The 26,066-nt window shown below is 39.9% G+C and overlaps 1 protein-coding gene across 1 annotated transcript in view; it reads left to right on the top strand.

Annotated features, from left to right (window-relative positions):
- Positions 1-10,869, top strand: part of ZNF385B (zinc finger protein 385B) — a 134,152-nt gene extending 123,283 nt beyond the window's left edge. The window contains exons 5-8 of the mRNA XM_009996188.1: positions 6,263-6,508; positions 7,612-7,790; positions 8,898-8,999; positions 10,651-10,869. Coding sequence (XP_009994490.1) covers positions 6,263-6,508; positions 7,612-7,790; positions 8,898-8,999; positions 10,651-10,869 — 746 coding nt within the window. The remainder of the gene's footprint in view (positions 1-6,262; positions 6,509-7,611; positions 7,791-8,897; positions 9,000-10,650) is intronic.
- Positions 10,870-26,066: the final 15,197 nt, after the last annotated feature.

Below are 26,066 nucleotides of genomic sequence, written 5' to 3'. Positions count from 1 at the left end.
TCACTTAGTCTGGGGCCCACCTTATTGTTCTGTGTGCCGAAAGCTTAGAACAGCAAGGTCGAGTGATAAAGTTTAGTAATATCAAGTAGCTCTCCTCTCTTCATCATTGCCAGCTGGCATATTTTATAAAGAAGTAAGTGTAGGAAAAAAGTATAGTGAGAAATACTTGTCACTTCAGTTTTATGTCACATGTGCCAGGCATCTAAAGTGTCAGATTTTAATTGAGAATTTTATTTTTCAATGAACACACTTTTACTTTGTCTTTATTGATACTAATTCAGTTTCAGTGACAAGCTTCTCAGCAAAATTCCTTGGATTGTATATAGCTGTAATTATGTATCTGATGTTACCTTTACTACACAGTTGATCAGGGGAAGAGCACTTATACAATAGTCTGACAACCTGATTGATTTCCTCATCCCATTCTGTAGTGTGCTTCAAAGCTTGTTTCATGAAGCCGAATATTCATAGGCATATTAGAGGATGTTGAAATTACATGGAGAACCTGAAAATTGGTTTCACACAGTACAGCTCTGCTGACTGAGGAGATATGCTTGCTTTACCTCAAAGTCTCAATTATCCTCTAAAGTCAACACTTCAGACTAATACTAGCTCCCTGTAAAACAATGTAGATGAACTCAAGGCATAAGACAATCTTTGCACCACACTTCTAGTAACCTGCAAGTAAAACAGAAACCCTTCCTTTCAGAAATCACTGTTGGTTTTAGTTACCATAGGAAGTGGTGTGGTCAGAAATTAATTGAAGATGTTCAGAGTCATCAGCCTTTTTAAAAGTTGTCCTTTCAGCAGTGATGTGGTATTGTAACACACTACTATAAACAAGGCTGATTTGCACCTAACCATGCAGCAGTTCTGCTCATCAGCTGCATAGTGTTGATAACTGTGCAGTGATTTTGTTATACATTAAATTACGTTATTGCTGTGTTTCTCCTCATGGAACTGTTTAGGCTGGAAATTGTGTTAGAAACTGAATAGCTCTTTCCTTCAGGTTTTTCAAGAAGGAGATCAACTATTTACTATTTTCTTACCTTCACAAAGGAGAATCATAACGTATTTATACCTTGACTGACAAAACTAGTTTTTCCATTATGCTCTTTTCTGAGCTGGCAATATGTTCTGTTGTGTGAGCAGGTGGAAGTATTATAAAAACAAATCTCCATTTCTAGGATGGGAAATTAGCAAATCTCTCAAAAGAGCTTCAGTGTAGGGTTGTCTAGAGCAGCAGCAGCCACTTGGCACTCACTGTGCTGCCCTTCTGTTGTAAGTACTTTGTACATGGCTGCTGTTCAGTGCCTGCAGCTGGGGGATGCAATGAAGGACCTGGCACAAGGAAAGGTGAGAAGTTGAATTTCTGTATTTATAAGTAAGTTTGAGAGTTCTGCTTGTTTTTATTTGTATTAAGAATCTCAATTCTGAATTAAGAATCTGAACAGTAAGTTACTGTTACACTGAAGTAGGATATATATATTCATAGTGAAGTCCAAATTAGAATCTCTACCTAACATGTGCCAAAATTACTCACACTAAAAATAAAATAAAAATAAAAAATTTCCTAACAGGAGAAAGCAATATCTATGGGCACATTTTAATAAGGTAAGAGATAATTTTAAAACATGAATTTATAATGTGTTTATATGTTATAAAATAATAAACACGTCACACAAATCACATAGTAAACAAAGTGATTTCTCTTGTGGGTACCTTATAAACCAAAGTGCTTATATGGAATGGTTGTGGGTGGGAAACAGTCCTTTTTGCTTTCTTCATGGAGTCCATTGATTGCTGGACTATCAACAGGGACAGACCATTCACGTTCAGTTCACCAGGAGAGAAAGCAGATTAAAAGAAGAGATGCAGATTGAGTGTCAAAGGGAAAAATTCTATGGTAACATTTTTTTGCCCCTTTTTGAGCTAGGGCAAGACCCATTCACTTATCTTGACTGGGATTTCAGCTTCAACTGGTAGGTCCTGTAGGGCATGCCCTACCCTGTAGGGGATGGCAGTGGCATGACCTGTGAAAGCTGGTAAATCTCTTAAGCTGGTCTTGCTCTGGGAGCTAGAAGCCTCTTAGCTTTGAACCTGTCAGATGTTATCCTGCAGTGTCTCCTGACTTTGGTACAGACTGCTGAAATGAGGCATTGCCAAGTAGATAAATAAGTCTTGAATTCTAACGTGGTGCTGACGCAAGCATAAAGCAAACAACCAGAAATATGTGAAAACAACTTCAAAGCAGAATTGAAACAATGTAAGTAGGCAACAACAGCATTGATACTACTGAGCCCCAAGGAAAAGTTAATTAGCTAGCTTTATGTTTTCCTTGGGCTCTATTTCAAAATAAATGCAGGCTTCAGTAAGTACTTGAAATGAACCATTGATTTACTTCTCTGGCGTCCTGAGGAAAAGGGAGAGTTAATTTAAAGACAGGAATTTAACAAAGGTGAAATACGGCCTTTCTGTGTGGAAAATGAACGTAGTCAGACACAGTGCAACAGAATGGGCTAGATTTCAAATTAAACCCTTGCATGTGAGTTACAGTGTAAGCATTTCAACCTGACCCAGACTCCGGTTGAATCACAGTTGCAGTTTTCTCGGAGGAGGTTGGTACTGCTGTGATCTCCTGATTCCAGCTGTGCTCTGCTGAGCAGTACAGCATAAACTGGGGGTACAACCCTAGTCCTGGGCAGGATGGACTCGCTCATGCACTTGTTTGGCCTCTTCTCAGCTCTGTTGGGGTCCATGGGCTTGGGCCAGGTGGAAATCAGAGCAGATTTGATCCTATTTTCAGTAATATTTGCCTTCAGAAAAAGCAAGAAGACTCTAATCCTACCTCTGCATCTAACCATCTACATGTATTTTATATGGTGTTTACAGTTTGGAGGCATGTATATGTGTGCAGGCATCAACAGTTACATTTCTGATTTCTGCACATAGATCTCATTTTTAGCTCTATGCTTAAGTACAAATAATAGAGTGATATTCTTTATGCTTTGTGTATACATGTGATTTGCATTTCCTGTACTTTGCACAGTTAAGTACTTGGCATTTCTGTCTCAAATATCAAACTGTAAGTAATGGTGTTTTGAATTCTGTGGATTGAAAACAATAAGCTGTTATTGAAATCCCATTTGGAGAAGTGCAATTTTCTGATTTTAGAAGCCAGGAAAATCTGTTTCTGGCCTCTCTGCAGTGACAAATATGCAGTTAGCTCAGTGTACTTTCTGTGGGAGTTGAACAATACAATTACCTGATAATTACAATCTTTGAAGATGTTCTGCATTAGACATTAATTCATAGAGGTGTGTGTGTCTCTCCTTACACATCTCCATGGATGAAGAATTTATTTGTGACAGGAAGCTTTCCAAATGATGGCATTATTATGTGAACTGAAGTTCTTTCCAAAAGCTGAGATACTGTCAGAATTGAGTCAGAATGGATGCTGGAAACTTGTCTCTGGTTTTTGAGAAGCTTTTTTTGTTAGGCACTTGATACTCTAGAACTGTTTTGTATTATGAATAGTGAAAACACTGTAAATCTAAGGAATATTTTAAAAATTGGCATACTGCATCAGCTGGTGGCCAACTAAGTGAGGACATGTGGGAAATGAAATCTGTCATTTTTCAATCATTATTAAATTCAGTGATGGAAAACTATCAGTCTGTGATGATTATTGGTGACCTGTGGAAAATGGATCTTACTCTGTCACTCAGGATCTCACTCCACAGACGTTTGATGGCAAAGCAAAGAAATAAACATCTGCACCCTTTTGTTGCAAACTGTTTGAACAGGGAAGTCAGGGGCTGCAGACAGGAGTGTGAAGGGTGCATGGGCTGCACCAGGCTGTCACAGAATGTTAGGGATTGGAAGGGACCTCTGGAAATCATAGAGTCAAACCTCCCTGCCAGAGCAGGACCACCACAGAATCTAGGGCAGGTCACTCAGAAACACATCCAGACAGGTTGTGAAAGTCTCCAGACAATCTTCACAACCTCTCTGGGCAGCTTATTCCAGTGCTGCATCACTCTCAAAGTAAAGTAGTTTTTCCTCATGTTGAGGTGGAACTTCTTGTGCTCTAGCTTGTGTCCACTGCCCCTTATCCTATCGTTAGGCACAACTGAAAAGAGGTTGGCCCTTCCTTTTTGACACCCACCTCTCAGATATTTGTAAACGTTATTAAGATCCCCTTTCAGTCTTCTCCAGAATAAACAGTCCCAGGTCTCTCAGCCTTTCCTCCTAAGACAGGTGTTCCAGTCCCTTAAGCATTCTTGTAACCCTGTGTTGGACTCTCTCAAGTAAATCCCTGTCCCTCTTGAACTGGGGAGCCCAGAACTGGACACAATACTTGAGGTGTGGTCTCACTAGGGCAGAACAGAGAGGCAGGAGAACCTTCCGTAGCCTACTGGACACACTTTTCTTAATGCACCCCAGGATACCATTTGCCTTCTTGGCCACAAGGGCACATTGCTGCCCCTTGGATAACTTGTTCTTCACCAGAAATCCAATGTGCCTCTCCACAGAGCTGCTTTCTAGCAGGTTGGCTCCTAGCCTGTACTGGTGCATGTTTTTGTTCCTTCCCAGGTGCAGGACTCTACACTTATTCTTGTTGAACCTATATACTAACATACAGCTTGCAGTTCTGCAGGTATATTATTCTTTAAAGGCCTGAAGTGCAAAGTGCTGAGAAACCTTCCTTTACTGCACTCAGGTTCACACATATCCTCGTGTTACACTGTTTGCAGCCTGGCATAATATTGCATAGAACAACAAGTCTGTTTTCTTGTAATGTGAATTCACAAACGGCAGCAGTTCAGCCTGTTTCCTTTGTAGATGTTGGCACTTCTGGGAATTTTCCATGTTGAAAAGTCTCTCATTTGTGATGTAAGCAAATGCTATTTATTAAAACCGTGTATTTTATGAAGACTCACAGGTCATATAATGTGTTCCAGATTTTCCCAGATGTGACATTACTTACAGAGACATTAAAATTTAATAGTATATAAAGTATGATTTAACATCACTTTCTTTTGTCATACTTTATTAATCAAAATACCTCCAGAATTTCATTTTATCATTAATTTGGTCCTAGTAATAGTCCTTGTACTTGATCATTTTCAGTGTTTAATACAGTTCATGTCATGTAATTTCAAATAATTTTTATTATTATTTTAAAGTATAATAATTATTTTAGTAAAATTTTCTTCCTGCTTTTTCACAATCTAAACTTGATGTACTGCAATGTGCTCCTGGGAAATATGCCAACAACTGTGGGTTGTAGTTTCAGGATGCCTGTTTACAGCTCATACACACTCAAGTGTTTGTTGCAGAGGGTACAATCCTGTTTTCAGAATCCTTGAAAGCACAGCATTGGTCTGATACACAGAGTGATATCAAAACAGAGTCTGGTAGCTGTAAACATAAAGTGCAAAGGCCTATATTTAAAAATAACCAAGTGCTCAAAATAGACCCTAGTTTTTCAACTCAGTTCAGCACTATTTAAAACTATGCTGTAGGTTTCAAATGGGATATGAATAGCTTTCAAGAGGTTGCTATTATGTAGATGTTGAAATGAGGGATACCATATGCCAAGATTCTGCTGGAGCCTTTCAGCATCCTCCCAGTGACTTTGAGAAACTTTAGCCATTCCAAAGGCAAATATAATGCTTCTCAGAAATATTTTTATAAACCCCAGTGCAAAGGCTCACATGTGCCTGAGTGCTCTCCAGTCCTTAACCCTGGCGGCCTTTGGGCTTTCCTGTGCTCCTTTGAGCTGGCCAAACCTGCAGCAGGACAGCAACAACAGCTGGCATGAATTCATTAAAGTCATTGGCATTTACTGGTAACCTTAAAAACAGGAAAATCATGAAATCACAGAATGTTAGGAGTTGGAAAGGACCTCTGGAGATCATGTAGTTCAAGCCTGCTGCTAGAGCAGGGTCACATAGAGCAGATTACACAGGAACATGTCCAGGCAGATTTTTAATATCTCCAGAGAAGGGGAATCCATGACCTTCCTGGACAGCCTGTTCCAGTGCTGTTGAAGTCCAAAAAAAATCACTCTTTTTGTCTAATTACACACATTTAATGGTAAGATTTAAAAAGATTTCAAGGATGACACTGTATAAAATGAGATTAATTAGGCCCCTGTTGTGTTAAGTTCACTAAAACCACAGGATTATTACTGTACAGGGCTTTTGTGTGTGTGTGTGTGCAGCATATTATGACATATGTATTTTGCTTCTTTCAGAAGATAAAGGGAAAGCAAAACCCAATAGTGCAAGTCAGCAGTCCAGTACAGAAGTGGGTTCTTTTCTTCCCAAACCTGGAGTGGCAGCAGTGGCACCTGTAACAACTGCCTCATCCTCTAAGAGCACCAATGGAGCTCCTAACACAGTTTCTGAGTCAGAAGAGGAAAAAGCCAAAAAATTACTTTACTGTTCATTATGCAAAGTGGCTGTGAATTCTCTGTCACAACTAGAAGCCCATAACACAGGTGAGTATGCATAGAGTGCAAGTCAGTTGTGTGTTACTATTTTTAAAACTCAGTGTCACGTGCTGGTTTTCTAATACTGTGGTAGCCACACTTCACTGAAGAGTCTTCTAGTTAAAACTTACAATGGCAAGTTACAAGAAAGTTAATAACAATTTCATGTGTGGTGTTTGATATTTTATTAAGGCTCTCTCTACGTTTTTTAGCTGTTATTAATGATGTTAGATGTTTTCATCACACCAACATCTGTAATGTTGTCAGATGTTTTAGTTGACAAAATCTCTACAGTTCATGTTACTTAATCAGATTCCATCATGCCACCATAGTGAGGATGATAGGGTGATCATAGTGGTCTCTGTAACATTAAAGTTGCTGAAGTGTCAGTTCTCTCTCTTTTATCTTTCATCTCACTCTCTGGTGTCTGGTGTTTTTGCTTGTACACTTTACAGTTATTTTTGTTATTTGATATTTTTGATAATTTTAAGGTGGGCTCCTTAGATTTCTGGGATGTCTTAGAATATTTTGTTTATTGCAATTAGATATGCTCCCTTTAGAAGGCCACAAGCAGCAATCCCTTAATGTGCTCTGGCTGCTCTGTGATGGGCTAGTGATGTAAAACTTGTTAACAAACCATTGAATCTGTTTCTACAGCTGAGATCTATTCCTGAAGTGGCCAAAGCAGCCTTTTCTTCCAAATCAGAGGATACTTCTTGAAGTCTTCCTGTTCCTAGGCAGGTTTTGAGTGATTGCTCTGATCCCCCTCCCACTCTTGGTTTGGCCTTTTTTCACGATTCACCAGCTATCTGGATTTTGGCAGAATAAGCAACAGACATCTTGGCCATACAGCTACACGCTGCCCCAAACAGAGAGGCAGTGGCCGATGGTGCCTGTTGTTCCCTTTTTGTACAAACCCTTCTTCTATTGTTTTGTTTCCTTAAAATCAAGGAAGTGGGAAATACGTTCACCAGAAACAGTCATCATTAATCCCAATCTGTGGTGACTTTAGCCATTCTGACTTGAAGATAAACGTGTTAAGAGTCCCAAGGCTAATTAACATGGCTGTATGTTGCTGATCATCATCTCACCTCCATCTCCTTGTCCATTAGGCTCCAAGCACAAGACCATGGTCGAGGCTCGGAATGGTGCTGGTCCCATCAAGTCTTACCCTAGACCTGGATCCCGGCTGAAGGTGCAGAATGGCAGTAAAGGCTCAGGATTGCAGAACAAGACATTTCATTGTGAAATCTGTGATGTCCATGTTAATTCAGAAATTCAACTGAAACAGGTATCTTTCATATATCTGGGGCTGCTTTGTTGCTTTAAGTTGCATTGTAATATTGTAGGTGGGGAGTAGGTCTGTGTGAAGATGTTTTGGCAAAAAGTGAACTTAGTATTTCTTTCCTGTCATCCTACAGTTATTTCTAAATAGTTCACCATAGTTCACTTTCACCTCATTGTTTCATCTGGAAAAAAAATGGGCTTGAGAGTAATAAAGCAGAGGTGGAAAAGGTGTCAGTATCAATGAATAACATTGCATATCTAGCTTAAAAGTTTGCTGTGGCTCAAGTGAGAGATGGATGGATTTCTTCCAGGTGTAAGAAATTCCGGGTTGAGGTTCCCTGAATTCCTCTTTTAGTATGGTTTCAGTCTGCTGGGATACTTTTTAATTCTATGTGAGAAGGAGAATGTGACTTGAGTCTATTGCTTTAGGACAGTCGGCAGGAGGGTAATGCTGTAGATATGTCTGAATTGTGTAGAGCAATGTTATCATTAACAGCACAGCTGTATGAACATACAGCTCTGCTCTGTCTGAGGCAATTAGCTCTGGATTCAAAGCTGTGCTAATAAAAATATGTTGTTTCTGATACTCAGCTGGGGATCTCTAACTGGATAGTGCTGTGCTGTCTGGATGTGTCCTCTCATTCCCTGTTATTTCAGTTATCTCTAAGATAGTATTAAATTGCATAGTGTAGCCGTATCCCTGGGTACTGGTTTTTCCTTCAGCTAATATTGCATTATTTATACAGCTGAACAGCGTCAGCCAGACTGAAATTTATCTCTTACTTCTGAATATCCCTATGACCTAGTGATTACAGCTCTGCCTGGTTCAAAGCTCCTCAAGTGGAAAAAGGAAATACCAGCCAAAATATCAATAATTTTCAGAGCTTGCCTCAGATCACAGAATTTGCTGTGTTTGATTAGTTTCTGATTCTCTATTTGATGTGCTCCAAATTGTTATGTTTAATTTAGCAAAACTCATCTTTGCTCTCTCTAAAGAACCTACTTTATCTTACAAACAGGGGCTTAGGCATATCCTGCTGATAAATCAATTTCAAACTCCAAACTGAGAAATGTTTAAACAGCTCATTAAATGTGAGGATATTTATTTCAGCACATTTCCAGCCGAAGGCATAAGGACAGAGTTGCAGGAAAGCCTATGAAACCTAAATATAGTCCTTACAACAAACTGCAGCGCAGCCCAAGTATTTTAGCAGTAAGTATTTTTATTTCTTATCACTATTGATCTGAATTTGTGACCCTGGGGACTCCCACTGCATAGACACAGGAACATGACAGACCTGATGCTTCCAAAGTGTTTCTGCCCTTCCAGGCTGCATCTGCATGGGGATCAGATTTGAAGATAGTTATGTATTCTGTCTGCCCAGCCAAAGGCATACAGACAGCACTGACAGTGTTATTTACTGCTAGGAGAGAGGGAATAATCAGGGGAATGGGGAATAAGCCATGTGCCCCATGGAAAGTTATCCACTCTGCTGGACTAGTACAGTTCTTGAAGGCTGCAATATGTATACTCTGTCTTTCTGGGCACCTGAGATAACGTGTGGTTGTGAGAGATGCAGTCAGGGAAAAGGACACAAAATGTTAACATATAAAAATACTAATGCTCATTCTCTGCTTACACCAGAGTGCTGTGTGGGTGTGTTACATTGGTGAAAAAAGTTACCAGGTGTTTAGGAGAATTGTTTGCTTGTCTATATGCTCAGGCTATGTCTGTCACTGGCCATCAAAACACCTCTCCAGCCTTTGTGCCCCCAGCCATTCCCTTTTGAGGCCCACCTGCATTTCTAGGAATTTCCCAAGCTGGTTCTGCCAGTTTGCTGCAGCCACAGTTCAGGCTGGCTCCAGCACAGATTGTGTGTTTATTTGCTCATGACTCAGCCTGTGTTTTATTCATTAGGCAAAAGTGCATGCCACTTTTGGCACAAAACCAATATATAGTTTGGAAAGAGAAAGATGCAAATGTGAGTGCACAGCAATAAGCTTGTGAAAAGCCTTTAAAGGCTGAAATATCAATATGTCTTTGTATTTGTACACAGGCAGATGAAAATGCTGCAGGCTTTCTCTAGGTCGCCCCATTCGTTACGTTCTGCACACACAAATCTTCATTTGTGTACTACATTATTTTATAATCTATAGATTTTATCATCTATATATAATATGTAATTTGTATTAGCATTTGTATAATACATAGTTTTAAAACCTGTGTTCTATAATAATAATTTTATAATCTAATAAGGCAAGGATGTATCTTCTCCCCCCTCCTAAGAGTGTGGTTGTGGTGCAAATCATTTTCAGTGAGACCGTAGTGTATGTATTTCTGGTTAGCTTTTTCAGCACAAGCACCAGCAACCTTTGCAGATCATATAGTGACTAATAATTCTTTCAGAAAGGATTCTTTGTTGAACTTCAAAAATATTTCTGTTTTGAAAAGACCAGCTCCGTCCTGACAAGTAACAAGCTGACTGTACTAACACTAGTTTCCCATCTTGACCACTCTACTTTTCTACAATTTGTTTTTTCAAGTAAAAAATTTGATGTTTGGCATTGAAATCTTAATCATGTTTTTTAATAATTTTGTGCAGTTATGGTTTATATAATTTAAAGTTCTTTACTTTAAAGGAAGCAAGTTATACTTCCTTCTGAAGTCAGTGTGGCTGCAAGAGATTTGTGTTGCTTTAATTGCCTTGGGAGTAAGAAGACAATGTGGGTAAAATTTCTAAGCAGCTGACATGAGAATTCTGTGACAAACCACAGCCCTTTGTCAGGGTTCATTTTTTGCCTCATGTAGAAGTGGGTGTGGGGGGAACCCTATTTACATTGCTTTTTTGTGTGTTTTATTCCAGGCAAAACTTGCATTCCAGAAAGACATGATTAAGCCTCTGGCACCTGCTTTCCTTTCATCTCCTCTTGCTGCGGCTGCAGCTGTGTCGTCGGCTCTGTCCCTCCCTCCCCGTCCCTCTGCCTCCCTGTTCCAGGCACCTGCAATCCCACCAGCTCTCCTCAGGCCAGGCCATGGCCCCATCCGGGCAACACCTGCCTCCATACTTTTTGCACCATACTAATTTATTAAAGTAAAAGAGAGGGAACTGTGGCCAGTAGAAAGGGTAAAAGAAAATTGGGAAAGGGGTCAAGATTTTAAAATGTCTTTCTCTTTTGCAATGCCATCCAGTGTGAAAACATCAACCAACCACACCATAAAATTCATCACTGATGGTACTGCCTTTTGGAGTCTAGGACAGGTCCCTTTCTCAGCCTCTCTCTGTCTCTTTTTTTTAAATCCAAATAGAGTGATTTACTAAAAATTTAATTGCTCATCAAATTTGTTCCATTAAAGATTCATGCATTTCTTTATTGTTTGAGTTTTTTTAATTTTGGGGTTGTTTTTTTTTGTTTTTTGGAAAGTGTATGATGCACCTTGGAATCAATGAACATAAAATATTTTCCTGACAGACTTGAAAACTAGGGTCTTCCTCGCTCACATTTATGTAAATACTTCTCTGAAAACCCATGGGATGTAGTCTAATGTGGAAAAAAAGGTAGATGAACCAAATGCTTGATTGTGGATAACATCTCAAAAATTAATTGCAAATTAATTGCATCCTTTTTTTTTTTTTCTGTGTGCTCTTGTTGACAGGGATTGTGTACTATCCTAGGCCCCAGTACTGGTGTATCTTGTGTAGTACTGAAGATGTCTGATTTTAGTATTTTTGGTTTCTGTGTAAACGTCTGAAAGCAATGCAGCACTCAAGCTTTTAATTCTTTCTTTTGTGTCACATTTTATTTAGAGAAATTAAAAATAGAAAGCCATAAAACATATAGCTAAGATTACTATTTGTTTGCTACTTTCATTTAACTTATTTTTATTGTTTCCTCACTGGTGTTGCTAAGCAATGTTTAAAGAGAAAAAATGCTTTTCAATTGCACAATACCACAGCTGACATTTATTGTTCAAGATGACAATGGATCCATGTATTTGTACGTAAATATTCTATTTCTCCATTTTTAAACTAGTTTCCTTCATAATGATGCTGCATAATGTTGTGGCTCCCTGATGCAATAATGTACAGAATATAAAATATTTATAATTTACTGTATTCTCTGTTTACTGAATATATTGCAGTAATGCTCCACTTATCTTCTTACCTTCCCAACCCTTTTATAAAGGTGATGTCAATATGCAGTATTCAGACTGAACTAATTATGTGATAATGGGGGACAACACGTGGAGGAAAGGAAAAAAAAATAGAATTATCTTTTAGAGTATCTTTATCTTCAATCCATAATAGTAAAATGTCTGTGTATTTTTTTAAATGTACCTTTTCAATAAAATAATGAGAAAAATATACATATTTCTTGTGTATATTAATTGGTACAGGAAAAAAAAAAAAAGCCTGGAACAATCAAATTGAGCTAAAGGAGTTCTGAGGAGCAGGCAAAGCATTAGAGTTGCAACCAAGTATAATTACAGAACCTGTGCTTACTTCCCTTGTGTTTTAACATCTTTTCCTTGTTACACCCTGTTACAGCCTTTACTGGGACTTTTTTTGCAGTAAGACTGTAAACATTCACTTCATCAGGGATGCAGAAGAAGTAGCTGTAGAGCCAGGTGAGTAATTATAGTTTTATTATTGCACCACCAAAACACTACAACATGGTTATGCCATCTCTGATGGAGAATAAGGATTAAGTTTAAAACCAGCCCGGGCATAACTGAGCTAGTAAGCAGCTCACTTTGGAGCCAGGACTTCCTCTGAAGCACAGGCAAAGTAGGCATCTCCTTGACACAACAGGTTTTTGAAGGCAGGTGCTTGGGGAAGCTTTGAAATGATCTTTTACTCTGCTGAAAAGCTTGATCTGTTCTGAGAAAATCTTTGTTACTACAAAGAGAAATGTAATGAATAGAAGAGTGAAAAGGCTCAACTATAAGGCTTTTGGAGTTAATACAAAGCCACTAGGGCTCTTATAAAGCCACAATGGCCCAGGAATAAAAATTTCAGGAACTTTATTAATACAGAGTTTACAGACTGACATATACCTCATAATTGCAAAAAAAATTTAGAATTTTCTGCAAGTGTAATGCTGCCAAATTTTCACTGTCAAGTGGAGCCATTGACTGTGTTGTGAGAGGATAATTCACTGGAGAATCACCTACAAAGGGAGAGGTGATGGATTCCAGGTTTTTAACATTCTCTGGGGAAGCAGGTTCAGTTGTATTAATTCTGTGGACTGTGGGAACTACAAGGTAGTACAGGTGGGCACTCCTCCATGTACATCTGTTTGTGTCTGCTTTTGTAACTGGTGCTCACAGGGAGTCAGGTTTAACTGCTGGGCTGTTTTCAGAGGAGTTACTTCCATGTGGAGTCTATTTCTATCCACCATGAGATGGCTTTACAGGTCTGTGTGTTTTAGTTTGTTGTTCAGGAAACTAACAGTTATCTCTGTATTAAAACACCATTTTACCTGCTTTTTATAACCTACCATTGGTGATAATAAATTTAAAGCAATTGCAAGTTTCTGCAATTGAAAATTTTCCCATATAAAATACAGAAAACCTGGACTAAGGAGGGGACCAGCCAGAGGTGTGCACATTTTTTGGACAACTGCTGTTTCAAAGAGCATCCTACAGTGGAGAAATACTTAGGTCAGTAAGAGTGAAAGAATGTGTCAAGTCACCCAGAAATGAAATGTAAACCTGTGAAACACAAGATCCAAAAAGACTGTGATTGTAAGCTAAGGAAGACTCATGTGTAACACCTTCTGTTCTCTTTGCTGTTAACTTTTATTTTGTGTACTGTAACTGCTCGTGGCACCAAAATTTGTCCATGACATGAGTACTTAGCATATTACATGATAAATTCCAAACCATCTCATAATGCATACTGGGTTCCCGTGTTTTAGAAACAAGCTGTATGTGAGAAGGAAAATTTATATCATACTTGCACAAAAGCTGCTTTTTTGATATGTTAAAGTGTTTTCTCCTGAGGTGTAATATTACATACAGGTGGCTATGAAATTGATGACATTGTTATAACAAAGAGCTGGTACCCAAATGCATTTGCAATGCAGCTACCATTTGGGATCAATATATTGAATATGCAAACCACTAAGATAATAAGGTTAATGTAATAGGATCACGTCTTCTCATATGTCTGTTATTCTAGGTCTGTTCACTGCACTCTGAGATGCAAGCTGTTCCTGTATGAGAAGTCAAAAGTTATAAGGGCCACTGTGTTGATTAGGGGTTGTCACCTGGCACTGCTGTCTTTCGGTAGCAGAAGAAAAAGGATTCAGATCGGACACAGAGACATCAGCAGGATCTTTCTGCTGGCATGTGCGGCTGGATCATGGCCCCTGTACTGCAAAAGGTTTCCATAAAGGGTATGAAACTGAGGACATGATCCAATAGTCTATACAGACATATATATATAACAAAAATAATACAACTAGGATCTTCTATGACCACTACAGGATACTAATATGTGTGCCTCTCATTTCTGTGGGTCAAAATGATAATAAAATCTTCCCCTCTAATTCTGGTCAGATAGCAGAAGGCAGAAGACAGAAGTGAGCACGCACATTGCCCTTCCTTGTCCATATCACCACTGGAACTCCTATGATAACATTCCACTAGGAATTAGAGTCCACCTGCTATAAAATCATAACTGTTTCCTATAAAACCCAGATTATTTCATATTTTAAATTACCTTATTTCAATCCCTTACTCTGTGATCTTGGATTATAAATTTTATGCTCAGAAATTTTTTTTTGCAAAGAACCTTGTCTCGTTTCTCTGGAAAAAAAATAATGTGTTGTCTTAAGCTCTGCAGGAAGTATTTCACTACCTTTACACATCTGGCAGTAATCTAATGAACCTCACTGTGTATCTCCTGAACATGTCACCTTGAATAAGTGAGGTGCTGTATTATTTATTCATTCTCGGTTGGATAGTATATCTCCCAAGCTGTCACCTTCTGGTCACAGTGGTCATTGTTATTTTTTTACTATGGCTAGTATATTTTTTTAACCATTTTTTCTCTCAACATTCTTCTTTCAAGTCACAACCTGAACACCCTCAATTATTTAGTAGAATGACTGGCATTTGAGGTAAAACTATATTTATATCTAGAATTCTTAGATATTATAATCTTCTAGGTTTAAAGTAACACTGGTTTAGAAATTTTTATTTGGTTTAGTTTCCTATTAATATTTATTTTTATATTGATAGGGTACTTTGCCAAATCCTGCCAAGCACTAGAAGGAGAAGGGGCTGAACCCACCCTGTCGCCTTCCAAAGGCTGCGATTGAGGGAGGTCTCCAGTAGCTGGAAAAAGGATAATTTTATGCCTTCAGAATGACAAGAAAGAGGGTCTGGGCACATGAAAGCAAGTAGGTGATTGGGATTGGCCAACATGAGATTACAAGAAGAAAATAGTGCCTGAGCAGCTGGAGTGGTTTCTGTGATGAGATGCCTGTCCATGTAGACAAGGGAGCAGCAGTGGGTGCTCTTGCCCTCACCTCAGTAAGGCTTTAGATGCCGTCTCTGCCAGCTTCCCTGCAGGCAAATGAGGGCAACGTGGTCGGGGTAGGTGGCTACACGGCAGCTGTAGGAGTGACTGGGCCTCAGAGCTCCAAGTATCAGGCAGCTGTTTGCAGTCTGCAACAGCCCATTGAGCGCTGTGCCTCAGTGACACCTAATGTCCTCGCCAGTGACCTGCTTAGTAGGTCAGGAGGGCACTTGGCAAGTGGGCAGGGTTTCATACCAAATGGGGGGGCTTGCTTCTCCAGGCAGGATGCTGGAGCGTAAGGCTGCCATCCAGAGGGACTCTGGCCAGCTCTAGATGTGGTTTGACTGGAACTTCATGGGGTTCGGACAAAGGCCAAGCTCTTCTTTCTGGAAGGAGCCGACCTGTGCCATGTTGCAGATCAGGCTTGCTCACCAGAAAGCAGCTTTGCTGCTTTCGGAGTCAGGTAGTTGGGGGGACACCCAAATTTGTTGGTGGACAAATTGAACACAAGTCTGCAGTGCACCCTTGTGGCAGCAGAGCCTAAGTGAATACTGTGCTGCTCTGAAATGAGCACGTTGTATTCAGGAAAACGGGATGGGTTTGTTGAGCGTGGAGAATGCTGCGGCAGTTCTGGTCGCTGTCCCCAAGTGTCTGATCCCTTGTCACAGGGAAGAGAGACAGACCTTCCTCAGCAAAGTCCCACAAGAGGATGAGGAGACAGCAAGAGGCTGCAGGAAAGACCTTTCTGGCTGTTCATAATAAAAGGAAAAAAAACAAAACCAAACATCACAGTAAAAGTGGCTAAGCCCTGGAGCAGGTTGTCCTGGAAGGTTATTGCAATAACCACCCTTGGGGAAGCTCTTAACATGCAGCCCAATGAGCAACTTGATCCAGCTTTGATTGCTTTGATCAGGAGGCTGGACTAGGTGACCTCCAGAAGACCCTGCCATCTTAAATATGTCAATAATTCTAAAAAATAAAAAGGTCTGGTTTTTTGGTTTTTGTTTTTGAGAAATCAAAAGTAATCATTGTGTGACAGGGAAATTAGAAGCTGAAGGAATCTTTGCAGCACTAAATACTGACTAATCATTCATAATATGGTGGGGACCAGCTATGAAAGTCTGGAAAAATGAAGACTAGCATCTTGCCTGTAATGGGCTGAAAAAGAAAAACTGAAAGGAAGGATGTGTCTGGAAAGGTGAGAGGGAGGGGAAATTATTTGTACTGCAATATAGTGACTGGATTTTGGAGTGATTGAGGTTCTATTTTTTTGGCCAAAAAAAAGGACTTTGCAGTAATTGCAATGTGATGTTTTTCAAGCCTTGGTGATTTTTCCTAAAACAAATATGTTTTCACAATTTCATTTGTTTAGATTATTTGAAGCCATTCAACCAATTCAATGGCTGAAAAACTTCTCACCAGTATTGCTCAAAACCTGTGTTCACAGCCCAGGAACTTCTATTACAGAGCCATGGCTGACACTTGTTCTGCATTTCTGGCTGGGTACCTGTGTTGTGGAGCAATGGACCATTTGGGTTTTGAATTGCATATTTCTTCTGCAGTCTACCAGACTTAAAAAGGAAAAATCAATGCAAAAATAAGTCATATTTTTTTTTAGAAAAGTATTATGGACTGTTAACAGTCATGTTGGCAATATAGTAAAGTAGCAGCAAAAGGGTGCATTATAATAGGAAAAAGTAGTCTGTGTAACAGACAGTAAGGCTGCTGCTGGCTGAATCTGATGAATGTCCACTAGTTTATGCAGGTAAGATGCTAACTGAAAAAAGGGGTTCTTGCTATCTCAGGAGCAGGGATAGATAAGGTGCAGACAGAATTCTGTATCTGGAGAACTGGCCAGCAAAATCCACAAAACATAGATGGTGTGTCAGACAGTAACCCACTTCACAAGTGTTTTCTTTCTGAAAAAAAAAATCAGATCTATACAGACATATAAATAAAAATTACCCCTTCCTCTTCCCTGAAATAAAGTTAGGGAAAATATTGTGATTTTATTGTGCAAGCCTGATGAAAATGGAACAAAAATGAAAGGTGGAGTTCATAACTTAGAAATAATCATTTGACTGAATTTTTCAAGTATTCAAGAGCCTCCACTATTTATCTAAATTCTATAAGATGTAAAGAGAAGTGGATGTTAAGGACTTAACTGGAATTGAAGATAAAAGTAGTAAAACATATTCCATCAGCATAAAACTTTTTAATGTGTTGTGTGAAGGGATGGAATCAAGTCGGTCCCTTTACATGAGATGGGGTAGGTGCAGGCACCAGCAGTGGGTTTGTTAGCTCAGGAACCACTTGGAAACAGTAGACTGTTTCCCCTTGCACAGAAGACTTAAGGCACCCTGGAGGAAAGGGATGCCTTCCTATAAGACAGACTGAGGAGAGGAACAGGCATGGCCAGATCTGCAACCATGAAATCATAGAACAGTTTGGGTTGGAATGGACCTTTCAAGGTCATCTAGTGCAACCCTCCTGCAGTAAGTAGGGACATCTTCAACTATATCAGATTACTCAGAGTGCCATCCAACCTGACCTTTTCTTCTTCAGGCTGAACAACCCCAACTCTCTCAGCCTTTCTTCACAGGAGAGGTGTTCCATCCCTCTGGTAATTTTTGTGGTCTTCCCCTGGTCCTTCTTGAGCAAATCCATGTCTTTCCTGTGCTAAGACCTCCAGAGCTGGATGCACCATTTCAGAGCAGAGAAGAGCAAGAGAATTGCCTCCCTCAACCCATTGGCCAGCAGCATAAGGGCCAGGATGGCCACAAGTAGCCCTGTGAAGCAGGTTGCATCAGGTAAAGGATCTGTTCAGGCACATTCAGGTCTGTCTTACATGAGAGCATTTGACAGTAGTGGTGCTGAAAAACACATTTGCTAGGAGGTGCTAGCTACTGTGAGCTGTTTTCCTAGGCTAGGAGTAGCTGCTGTGTACAAGCTTCTTTTTCAAAGGCTCTGGTTTACACTTTGGATTTATGATGTAATTTCAGTAGAATTCAATGCCCAACACATGCAGCAGCCAGTTGGTGCTGTCAGAGTATTAAATGAGTCATGGCTTTCAAGATACCTCAGGCAATGAGCACACTCTGCAGCACTCCAGACCAATACAGCTCTTGTCCAACAAGGGGAATTTCCATTCTGTTACCCCAGGATTTTGTGTTTCCTTCAGCAGTTCAATTGTTAATTAAAACTTGTCATTTTTGGTTAAGCTTCCCCCCAGAAACATCCAACCAAGTTACTTTTCCATTTGGACACTTCCTCTCCTCCAGCTGTAAGAGGGAAGTTTTCCCCACTATTCAAGGACTGATTTCTGCCAGCCAAGCATCCCATGGTTGTACCTATTGCAGCATCGTCCTGCCTTGCCTTTTGATTATATCAACTGACTCTTTGATCCTCTTTCTAGCTCCTTGACCACATCAAACCATGCCACTTGTTTCTCCAGCCTTCTGTCAGCCTTAACTATCAGTTCTCATAGCCTGTCAAGATGTCAACTCCTTCCTCCACCTCCTGAGGGAGGTCAGTCTTAATTTTCCAGTAAGTGCTGGTGAGATTATTTCAATTCTACCCTTAAACCTGAAAGAAGCTCCCTAAACTATAAAGTCACCAAACAGTCCACCTTCAGTATCTTCCCCACAACTCACTTATAGCAGCAAAATCCCACCTTCCACCCCTCCCAGAAAGAACCACCTCTACAACAGCTGCAGGGACAGTTAAACTGGCAGGAGATTTTGTGATGTTAGATTTCAGCATGTAATAATACCTAAGTATAGGAGAAAATATGACAATGGCCCTTTTCATTTTATCTGTGTAAGCTCTCTCAGCCTTGACTATGCAAAGTACATTTTCTGGCAGATCTGATGCTTGCCTTAGAAGGTCAATGATGCCTGCAAACACTTCCTTCTTGGGATATGTTATCTCCTTCAGGAAGGCAGGTGGTAGCTTCATTCAAAGGTGATTTTCATGTTGAACTGTGCCAAATCAGGTTTTTACATGCAATGTGAATTTTTAAAAGTTCTTGAACATTTTCTGCAAAGAAAAATAGATCTTCACTGCCTGGCTTCACCTGAACTGCTCTGAAGCTCTCACACTCAAATAATGTGAGCCTACTCATTGCCAAAGAGAGCAAAGGAAGTACAGGGGGTTGTTTTTTATAAGAGTAAATACACTGGCTTTTTCTTGTCTCCTGATGGGATCACATAGAGAGGTGCTCCTGTTCTAAACACAGTCCCTACCCACCTTATGAAACAGCAGAGCAGCCAGAAGTATGGGGACACACACAGACATACCCTATAACACATGCTGGGTTTTAATTTCCTTTCCTGCTAAATATCTGACATGCATCAGATGGACAAGAGATCTGACTCCTGTTTTCTCTCTGCCCCTGAGTCCAGGGCTACAGATATCCTCTTTCATATCTTGAAAAGCTAATCCTCAGGAGTGCCCTAAATTGATGCCTTGCTCCTTCCCTGGGGCAGAGATGCATTTCCTGCATCTCAGCTTCCTCCCTCAGTCCCCAAGTGGAGAGGCAATCAGAGTTTATGTAGAAAAACCCTCCAGTATGAGATTTACCTGTGACTTTCACTGATGTTTGCTGATGAATTGTGAAGCCCCCCCCAAAAAAAAAAAAAGAGATGGGAACAGGAACACAATGTCTGTCTGGTCTCAGTATAAACTTCACTAATCAATGCTTTTCACCTGTGACAACTACCAGACCATAAATTCCAGATGCTATCTCTTTGCTGATGCTAAACAGATTCCAGTCATATTCTCCCCTTTCTCTGCTACTGATCTTTGTAATACATAAGGGGTAGTGGGACATGCAAGCATGGGTACTTCCTACCACCTGATCCCTTTGTGGTGCCAAATCTGGCACCAGGCCCATAAATCAGCTTCAGTGGTTGCTCTCTGTAAATGATTTAGTACAGGAGATAAGGATTAGTGGTAGCAAAGGCACCAGAACTGTTCAAATGTAGAGGATGATAAAAATTACATCCGCATTTTCAAATGTAAAAAATAATTTTAAAAGTTATGATTTCTGGGACTGAATGCTGGGAACGATCTTGTGCTTTGCTGGCCTGTTCTGCAGTCCCCTGACAAGGGAAGAAAGTATTAAACAGTTTTAGTCTCTTCCTGAAAACACTTAACTCCTTACATATGTTTCCTGCCATTATTTACATTTATTTTTAGAGAGACTTAATGGAAATTTGAGATATCTTCTATTTAAATTTGCATCCCATAGCAACTGCTTGCTGTGTGCCAGGATGATGTTCCACGAGTACACAGAGGAGGCAGCAAGATGAGAGCTGGCAAGGTGGGCTGCCAGGGGAGCAGGAGCTCACACTGCACTGAGATGGTTTGTGAGTTGCTAAGAGATACAATGTATTCACAAGCATTTAAGGAGGAAAATATGTTTATGAAGGTATGTTTTCAGACTGTCCCTTTTTGTTTTACATTAGGAGTGAACAAGAATTCAGTTGTGATTTGAAATGCCCTTCTGTGCTGTCACTTAAAGAATATGTAACTAAAACTAAAAAGATGCTTAAGAGATACTTGATAAATCTTATGAAGTAGGCCATCGACAACAGGACCCTACTCAGTGCCAGGAACTTCACCTGGCCACTTTAAGCTATTCTGCTGACATCTCTTTCTGTCCACCATGGCTTGATCACCCATAAGGTGTATTTCCACACTAAATCCCTTTACCGTCCTCCCTCTGTCCTCCTCCCAAGGCTAAAGTTTAACCAAATTTTATTCTGGGACTTGAAAAAACTCCAATGTGCAGTAAATTGAGAAGTTCTATTCATTTTCTATAAGGCCCATTCATATTTATTGTCAAACTCTAAAATACCTAAATTCCTATTCTTTTTTCTTTGTAGAGTTACAGCTTTCAGTTGCAAAAATTCTGCATGTCTGTAAAATGGCCTAGAAAGGTCCTGTTTAAAGTACGTTGTGTATGCTTCACCCTTGAGGAATGATTTAATTAGGAGAGCCAGCTTTACCAGTGCTATTTCCCTAAAAATAGAGATTAATCAGAAATATGTAATTTAAAGAAAAAGATACTTTTCTAAAGCACTTTCCACATTACTTTCCTAAAGTAATTAGATTAATTCAGACTTCACTGTTACAAGCCAATAAAATTGTTTGCCTAATAAGACGTTTTCAAAATATAGGATACAATGAAATATTATTTCTTGTAAAGACACATAAAAAACTTAACATTAACTGACATTTATTGTGCTATTATAAAAATACTAGTTATTCTTTTTTTATAGGCAAATACTTGTATACTTTATTGGTCAGAGCTTATGAATTAAAAGGAGGAGGAAAAAAAAAAGGCCAAGAAATAAAGACACAAATCCTAAACATGGAATTATATTTCTTAACCTGGATCCAGATTACACTAAACTAAGAAGTCTGTACAATGGAAATTTCTATACCAGGATGCAATTAGAAATTCTTTAAACTTTGTAATACTAAGAAGTTCTGTTTGAAATGTTCTAAATTGAATAAAATTATTGCTGTTTTCCAGTTTGAAAAAAATAAATGCAAGCCAAAAGCAACTCCAGCTGAAGAACCAATTAGATGTAGACCAAAGATCCCCTCTAACTGAATTATTGTAGATTTTCTGTAGAAATTCAAAACATAACTCATAGAGTTATTGACTGAAGAGGACAAATAGTTGAAGCGAGCTGAACAGCTTGAGTTCCAGCCTGGATTAGTGTTTTTCCCTAGAGCCATCATACTAGAAATGTGCAGAATGGTTGAAATTGTACCAGTTGGATTGCAAAAGTCAATCACCCACAGCAGATCATATCTCACACAGCAGCTCCTGTGTAGCAGCAGAAACACCCTTGGGAAACAACCTGTGATCCCTCTGCCAAGTCCTTGCCTTGAGTGCCTGCCTGTGCACAAAGGAAACAGGTACTTGTCCACCTTAGCTATGAACTTTTGAACCATCAGAACCTCTGGTGGCAATTTCTGTGCTTTTGTCATCTTGTGTCCAGCTAGTGAGTCAAAGAGGATGTAAATGGGAAGGTACCTCTCAGTATGTATGCTATTTAGGCTCGTTAGCCAGTATGCAATTATGTCTCATTTCACATCACTTCTGAACTTGATCCATAAGAAAACTTAGCTTGTATTACTTATGTTATTTGACACAGCAACATTCTGACCATAAAAGAACTGAATGTGAAATTGCCCAGTGATTGATTTTCCAATTTAATTATTTTTACTTTAAAAGTTAAATTTAACTGTGGCACTTTGCAGCCTACTGAATCTAGGTCAAATAGATGAGCTATTTAAAACTAGTTCTGTGTGAAATGTAGGGTTTATATTTGACAGTAAATTCAGTTTGTAGAATCCTGCAAAGCCTGAGCCTCATGTTCGTAGCCATCTCACACAAAACAAAGGTACAGGCCAGAGTTTTCCAGACTCCTGTAGATACTTGAGTTCATCCCCCACTCTTTCTCTGTGGCTTACTTCCCTCCTCTGTACCAATTCTGGGTATCACGAGCACAGAAGAAGTAGAAGGTTTCTAGATGGTGATTCTCCTTGTTTAATCAGTTTGTTTCCTATCCCTAAAAAAACTAAATTAAGTGAAGGATGCTCTGCTATTTACCTCACATGAGAATAACTGCAAATAAAAGATATAGGTTTTTTTTCCCTTGGATCTGAGAAAGAAGCAAGATCCTGCACTGACCCAGCCAGAGGCAGCTGAGCTACAAGGCATTGGGTACCATCCAGTCCAGCTAAGCCACCACAAAAAAACCAAACCAAACCAAAACAAAAAATAAACAAAAGCAAACAAAAAAAACCTAGGCTTTGCAGGAATGATAAATCAATGAAAATGTTTTAGCTTGTGTGAGCTGAAACAAAATAACAAACTTTGAAATGTAACTTATTTCCACTGAAATTTGTTTGCTTTTCTGAAAGACACTAGAAGCTTTGGTGTCTCTGTTATTTCTTACTGCAATGTTTTCTCTGTAATTTCCTAAGGGTTGATATTTATGAAAATGAAGGGCTGATTTTCTCCCTGCATTTGGCTCTTGTGAATCACCTGGCTGGTGCCTGACAAGCCAGAAGCATCTCAGCAGAGCCAGCAGCCCCTGGCTACAGGATGCTGCCAGCCCAGCACAGCCCACAGGGCCATTCTAGCAGCAGCTGATGTGGACGTGCTGCCCAGTGGTGCCCAGAATCTGGTGGATGAACCACCTTGGCACACCTTTGGCTGCATGTACACATGCAGTGTGCCCCATGTATGTACCCCATGGACACAGCAAGTCCCACAGTCCACAGCCATCCGTGAGAATTCTGGGCAGGTTTATTTATGCACTTGACAGATACTGTTTCAGCATCAGGGATCTGATTTACAGCCCTGGTAAACACCTGGATTTTTTTCAAGCTTCTGGTCATGATGGTTTTAAAAAAATAAATCCCCTGTGCAGTAAATGAATGTAGAAATGGTGAACCGGGCAAGTGACTGCATACAGACATGGAGAGGTAGACTGTGCTAGGTGGAAGCAGAAATTAATATTTTTGTTGAAAAAGCAAAAGTTTGGGGAGGGAGAGGTGGAGGACAAAGATGAAGAGTTGTGTTTGCTTTCAAAAATAAATTGTTTCACAATCTACTCTTTGGTTTTGATGAATTTTTATTTTTTTATATTTTTTTAAGAGAAATGCTTAAATAATTAATATCTTATCTGATGCCTCTTCAATTCATGCTTTTTTTCTTCTTGTAGATGTCATGTAATTGGGAGCTCTGATGTCTTGTCAAAAAGCCAGAAAGACCTGAGTCAGGCAGAAATGTTTTTCCAGGTGTGCTGATGAGCACTGTAAATCCAGGCAGACTTCTGAATAACTCTCAATGCAATCCAAGGTAAGCTGGTGTCAAGAACTGGCAGCACAAAAGTTTGGAGCGTTTGGAGCTGTTTGTGTCTTGTAGGTATAATGCAGAAGTCTGGCTAAACAGAGGAAGGCGTGGGGAAATCAGAAGTGTGGTACTCCTACTGCTGTGTCAGTTTATTGGTAGCTAAGAGTTCTCTTCCCCCCGCCCCGAATTCCCAAATCTCGGTCGGTGGAGCCGCGGGGCGGGTGCGAGTGTTGGTGACACCTAGTGGCAAGATGGGAACAATGCGCCAGGAATAGGAGGGTAAGGGTGACATCCGTGTTACTGAAACTAAAGTAAATTGAGATGCAGGGGGAGCATGATTTGAACTAGAGTCTGACAGCAAGAGTGGAAAATAATGTTATGAATGAGGCGGAGAAGCTTAACATTATTTTAAGAAGCAAAACCAGCTCTGATGAATGTACTGCATATCTTGATGAAGTGTTCCGTACCGAGGAGCTATAATGGGCTCTGTGGGATCAGTTGCTGTCTACCTAAAAGCAGCTGTAAACAGCAGCAAGATAAATTAGTATAGCTCAGTAAAGTTGTCTCCTTGGATACTATTCAAGTGACTTCCACCGTTGTTCGTGTGACATAACCAGTAATACAAGCTTTGGGGAAATAAATACAGTGTTCCAGATAAACATTCATCAAGTCTCTTCTCCGAGCAGAAGCTTGGAGGTTTGCCTGTAAACACCTTGCAGCAGGTGAGGGGAAGGGGGCAGAGGAGTGAGCCTGCCCAGGACAGTGCTCCCCAGACCAGCACTGCCTGGACCTGCCACAGCAGCAGGGGAAGAAGCACAAGCCTCCACAGGTAACGTCAGAGCTTTGGGCAGGCTGGTTGAGAATGCTTCCCATAAATTCCTTTTATTGCCAAGCTGGATCTGTGAGGCTATTAAAATGAAATTCCAGCACTTCTGCTCTCAGGTATGATCCCTGAGAAAGCCCTTTCAATGAAAAAAAGGCTTTTGGGTTTATTTCATGCTTCCCGTACCTTGCAGGTTAGTTCCTTAGGGTAGTCTGCCATCACTGTTACAGACCTGCAAAATACTCCAGATCTCTACCTTACTTCACACAGTGATTTATTTCACTTTATAGGTTTTCAGCTCCTTGCTTTAGCTGGTCTGGGTCACATGCTATGTTTGTGTGCTATCTTCTTTTTGCTTTATGGAAACAGCCCAGTTCAGCCTCTAGTTCCCATGTGATGTCTGCTGACAGATGGTACAGAGAGGGAGATGTATGCACAGAAACGGAGGGTGTTATAACCCTGCTGATAGTGTTAGTCATAGAATTGTATCATAGAATGGTTTGGGTTGGAAGGGACATTAAAGATCATTTCTCCTCATCTTCCATTGTCTGCCATGTAACAGAAGCACTGGGGTTGCATTCAGCCCATTGTAGTTATTGCTGGGGGCACAACTGAATTACCAGTTTGATATTCCTTCATCAATTGAACATTCATTTAAAAATGTAATGATTTCACGGAGAAGCAGTGAAATCAAATGATTGTTTTTGTTTTAAATCTCTGGAATGATGTTAAAGATCTTTTCCAGCCTTGGTGATTCTGTGAAATTTAATGACTGGCTTCTCTTTCCCCATTCCACATTTTCTGTTACCTTAATTTGTATGTTGGGCTGGTTTGTTTTGGGGTTTTTTAGAAGATAAAGACTCCTCCTCTAAATTATGTCTCTCTGAGTTGAAATACTCAATTACCAGAGGGCAGCAGTATTAATGATTTGCACACAGTGTGAAAACACTGCTCCATTTTCCTATCAGAACGTCCTCATTTTCACTTGGTGATATCGCAGTTAGAGATCAGCACCTACTTTAGTTTCAGGACTCTAAGCTAGTAAAGAAA

The sequence above is a fragment of the Chaetura pelagica genome, unplaced genomic scaffold (assembly GCF_000747805.2).
Source record: "Chaetura pelagica isolate M959 unplaced genomic scaffold, ChaPel_1.0 scaffold3, whole genome shotgun sequence".
In the NCBI taxonomy this organism is placed as follows: domain Eukaryota; kingdom Metazoa; phylum Chordata; class Aves; order Apodiformes; family Apodidae; genus Chaetura; species Chaetura pelagica.
This window is presented reverse-complemented; position numbering and strand designations above follow the sequence as displayed.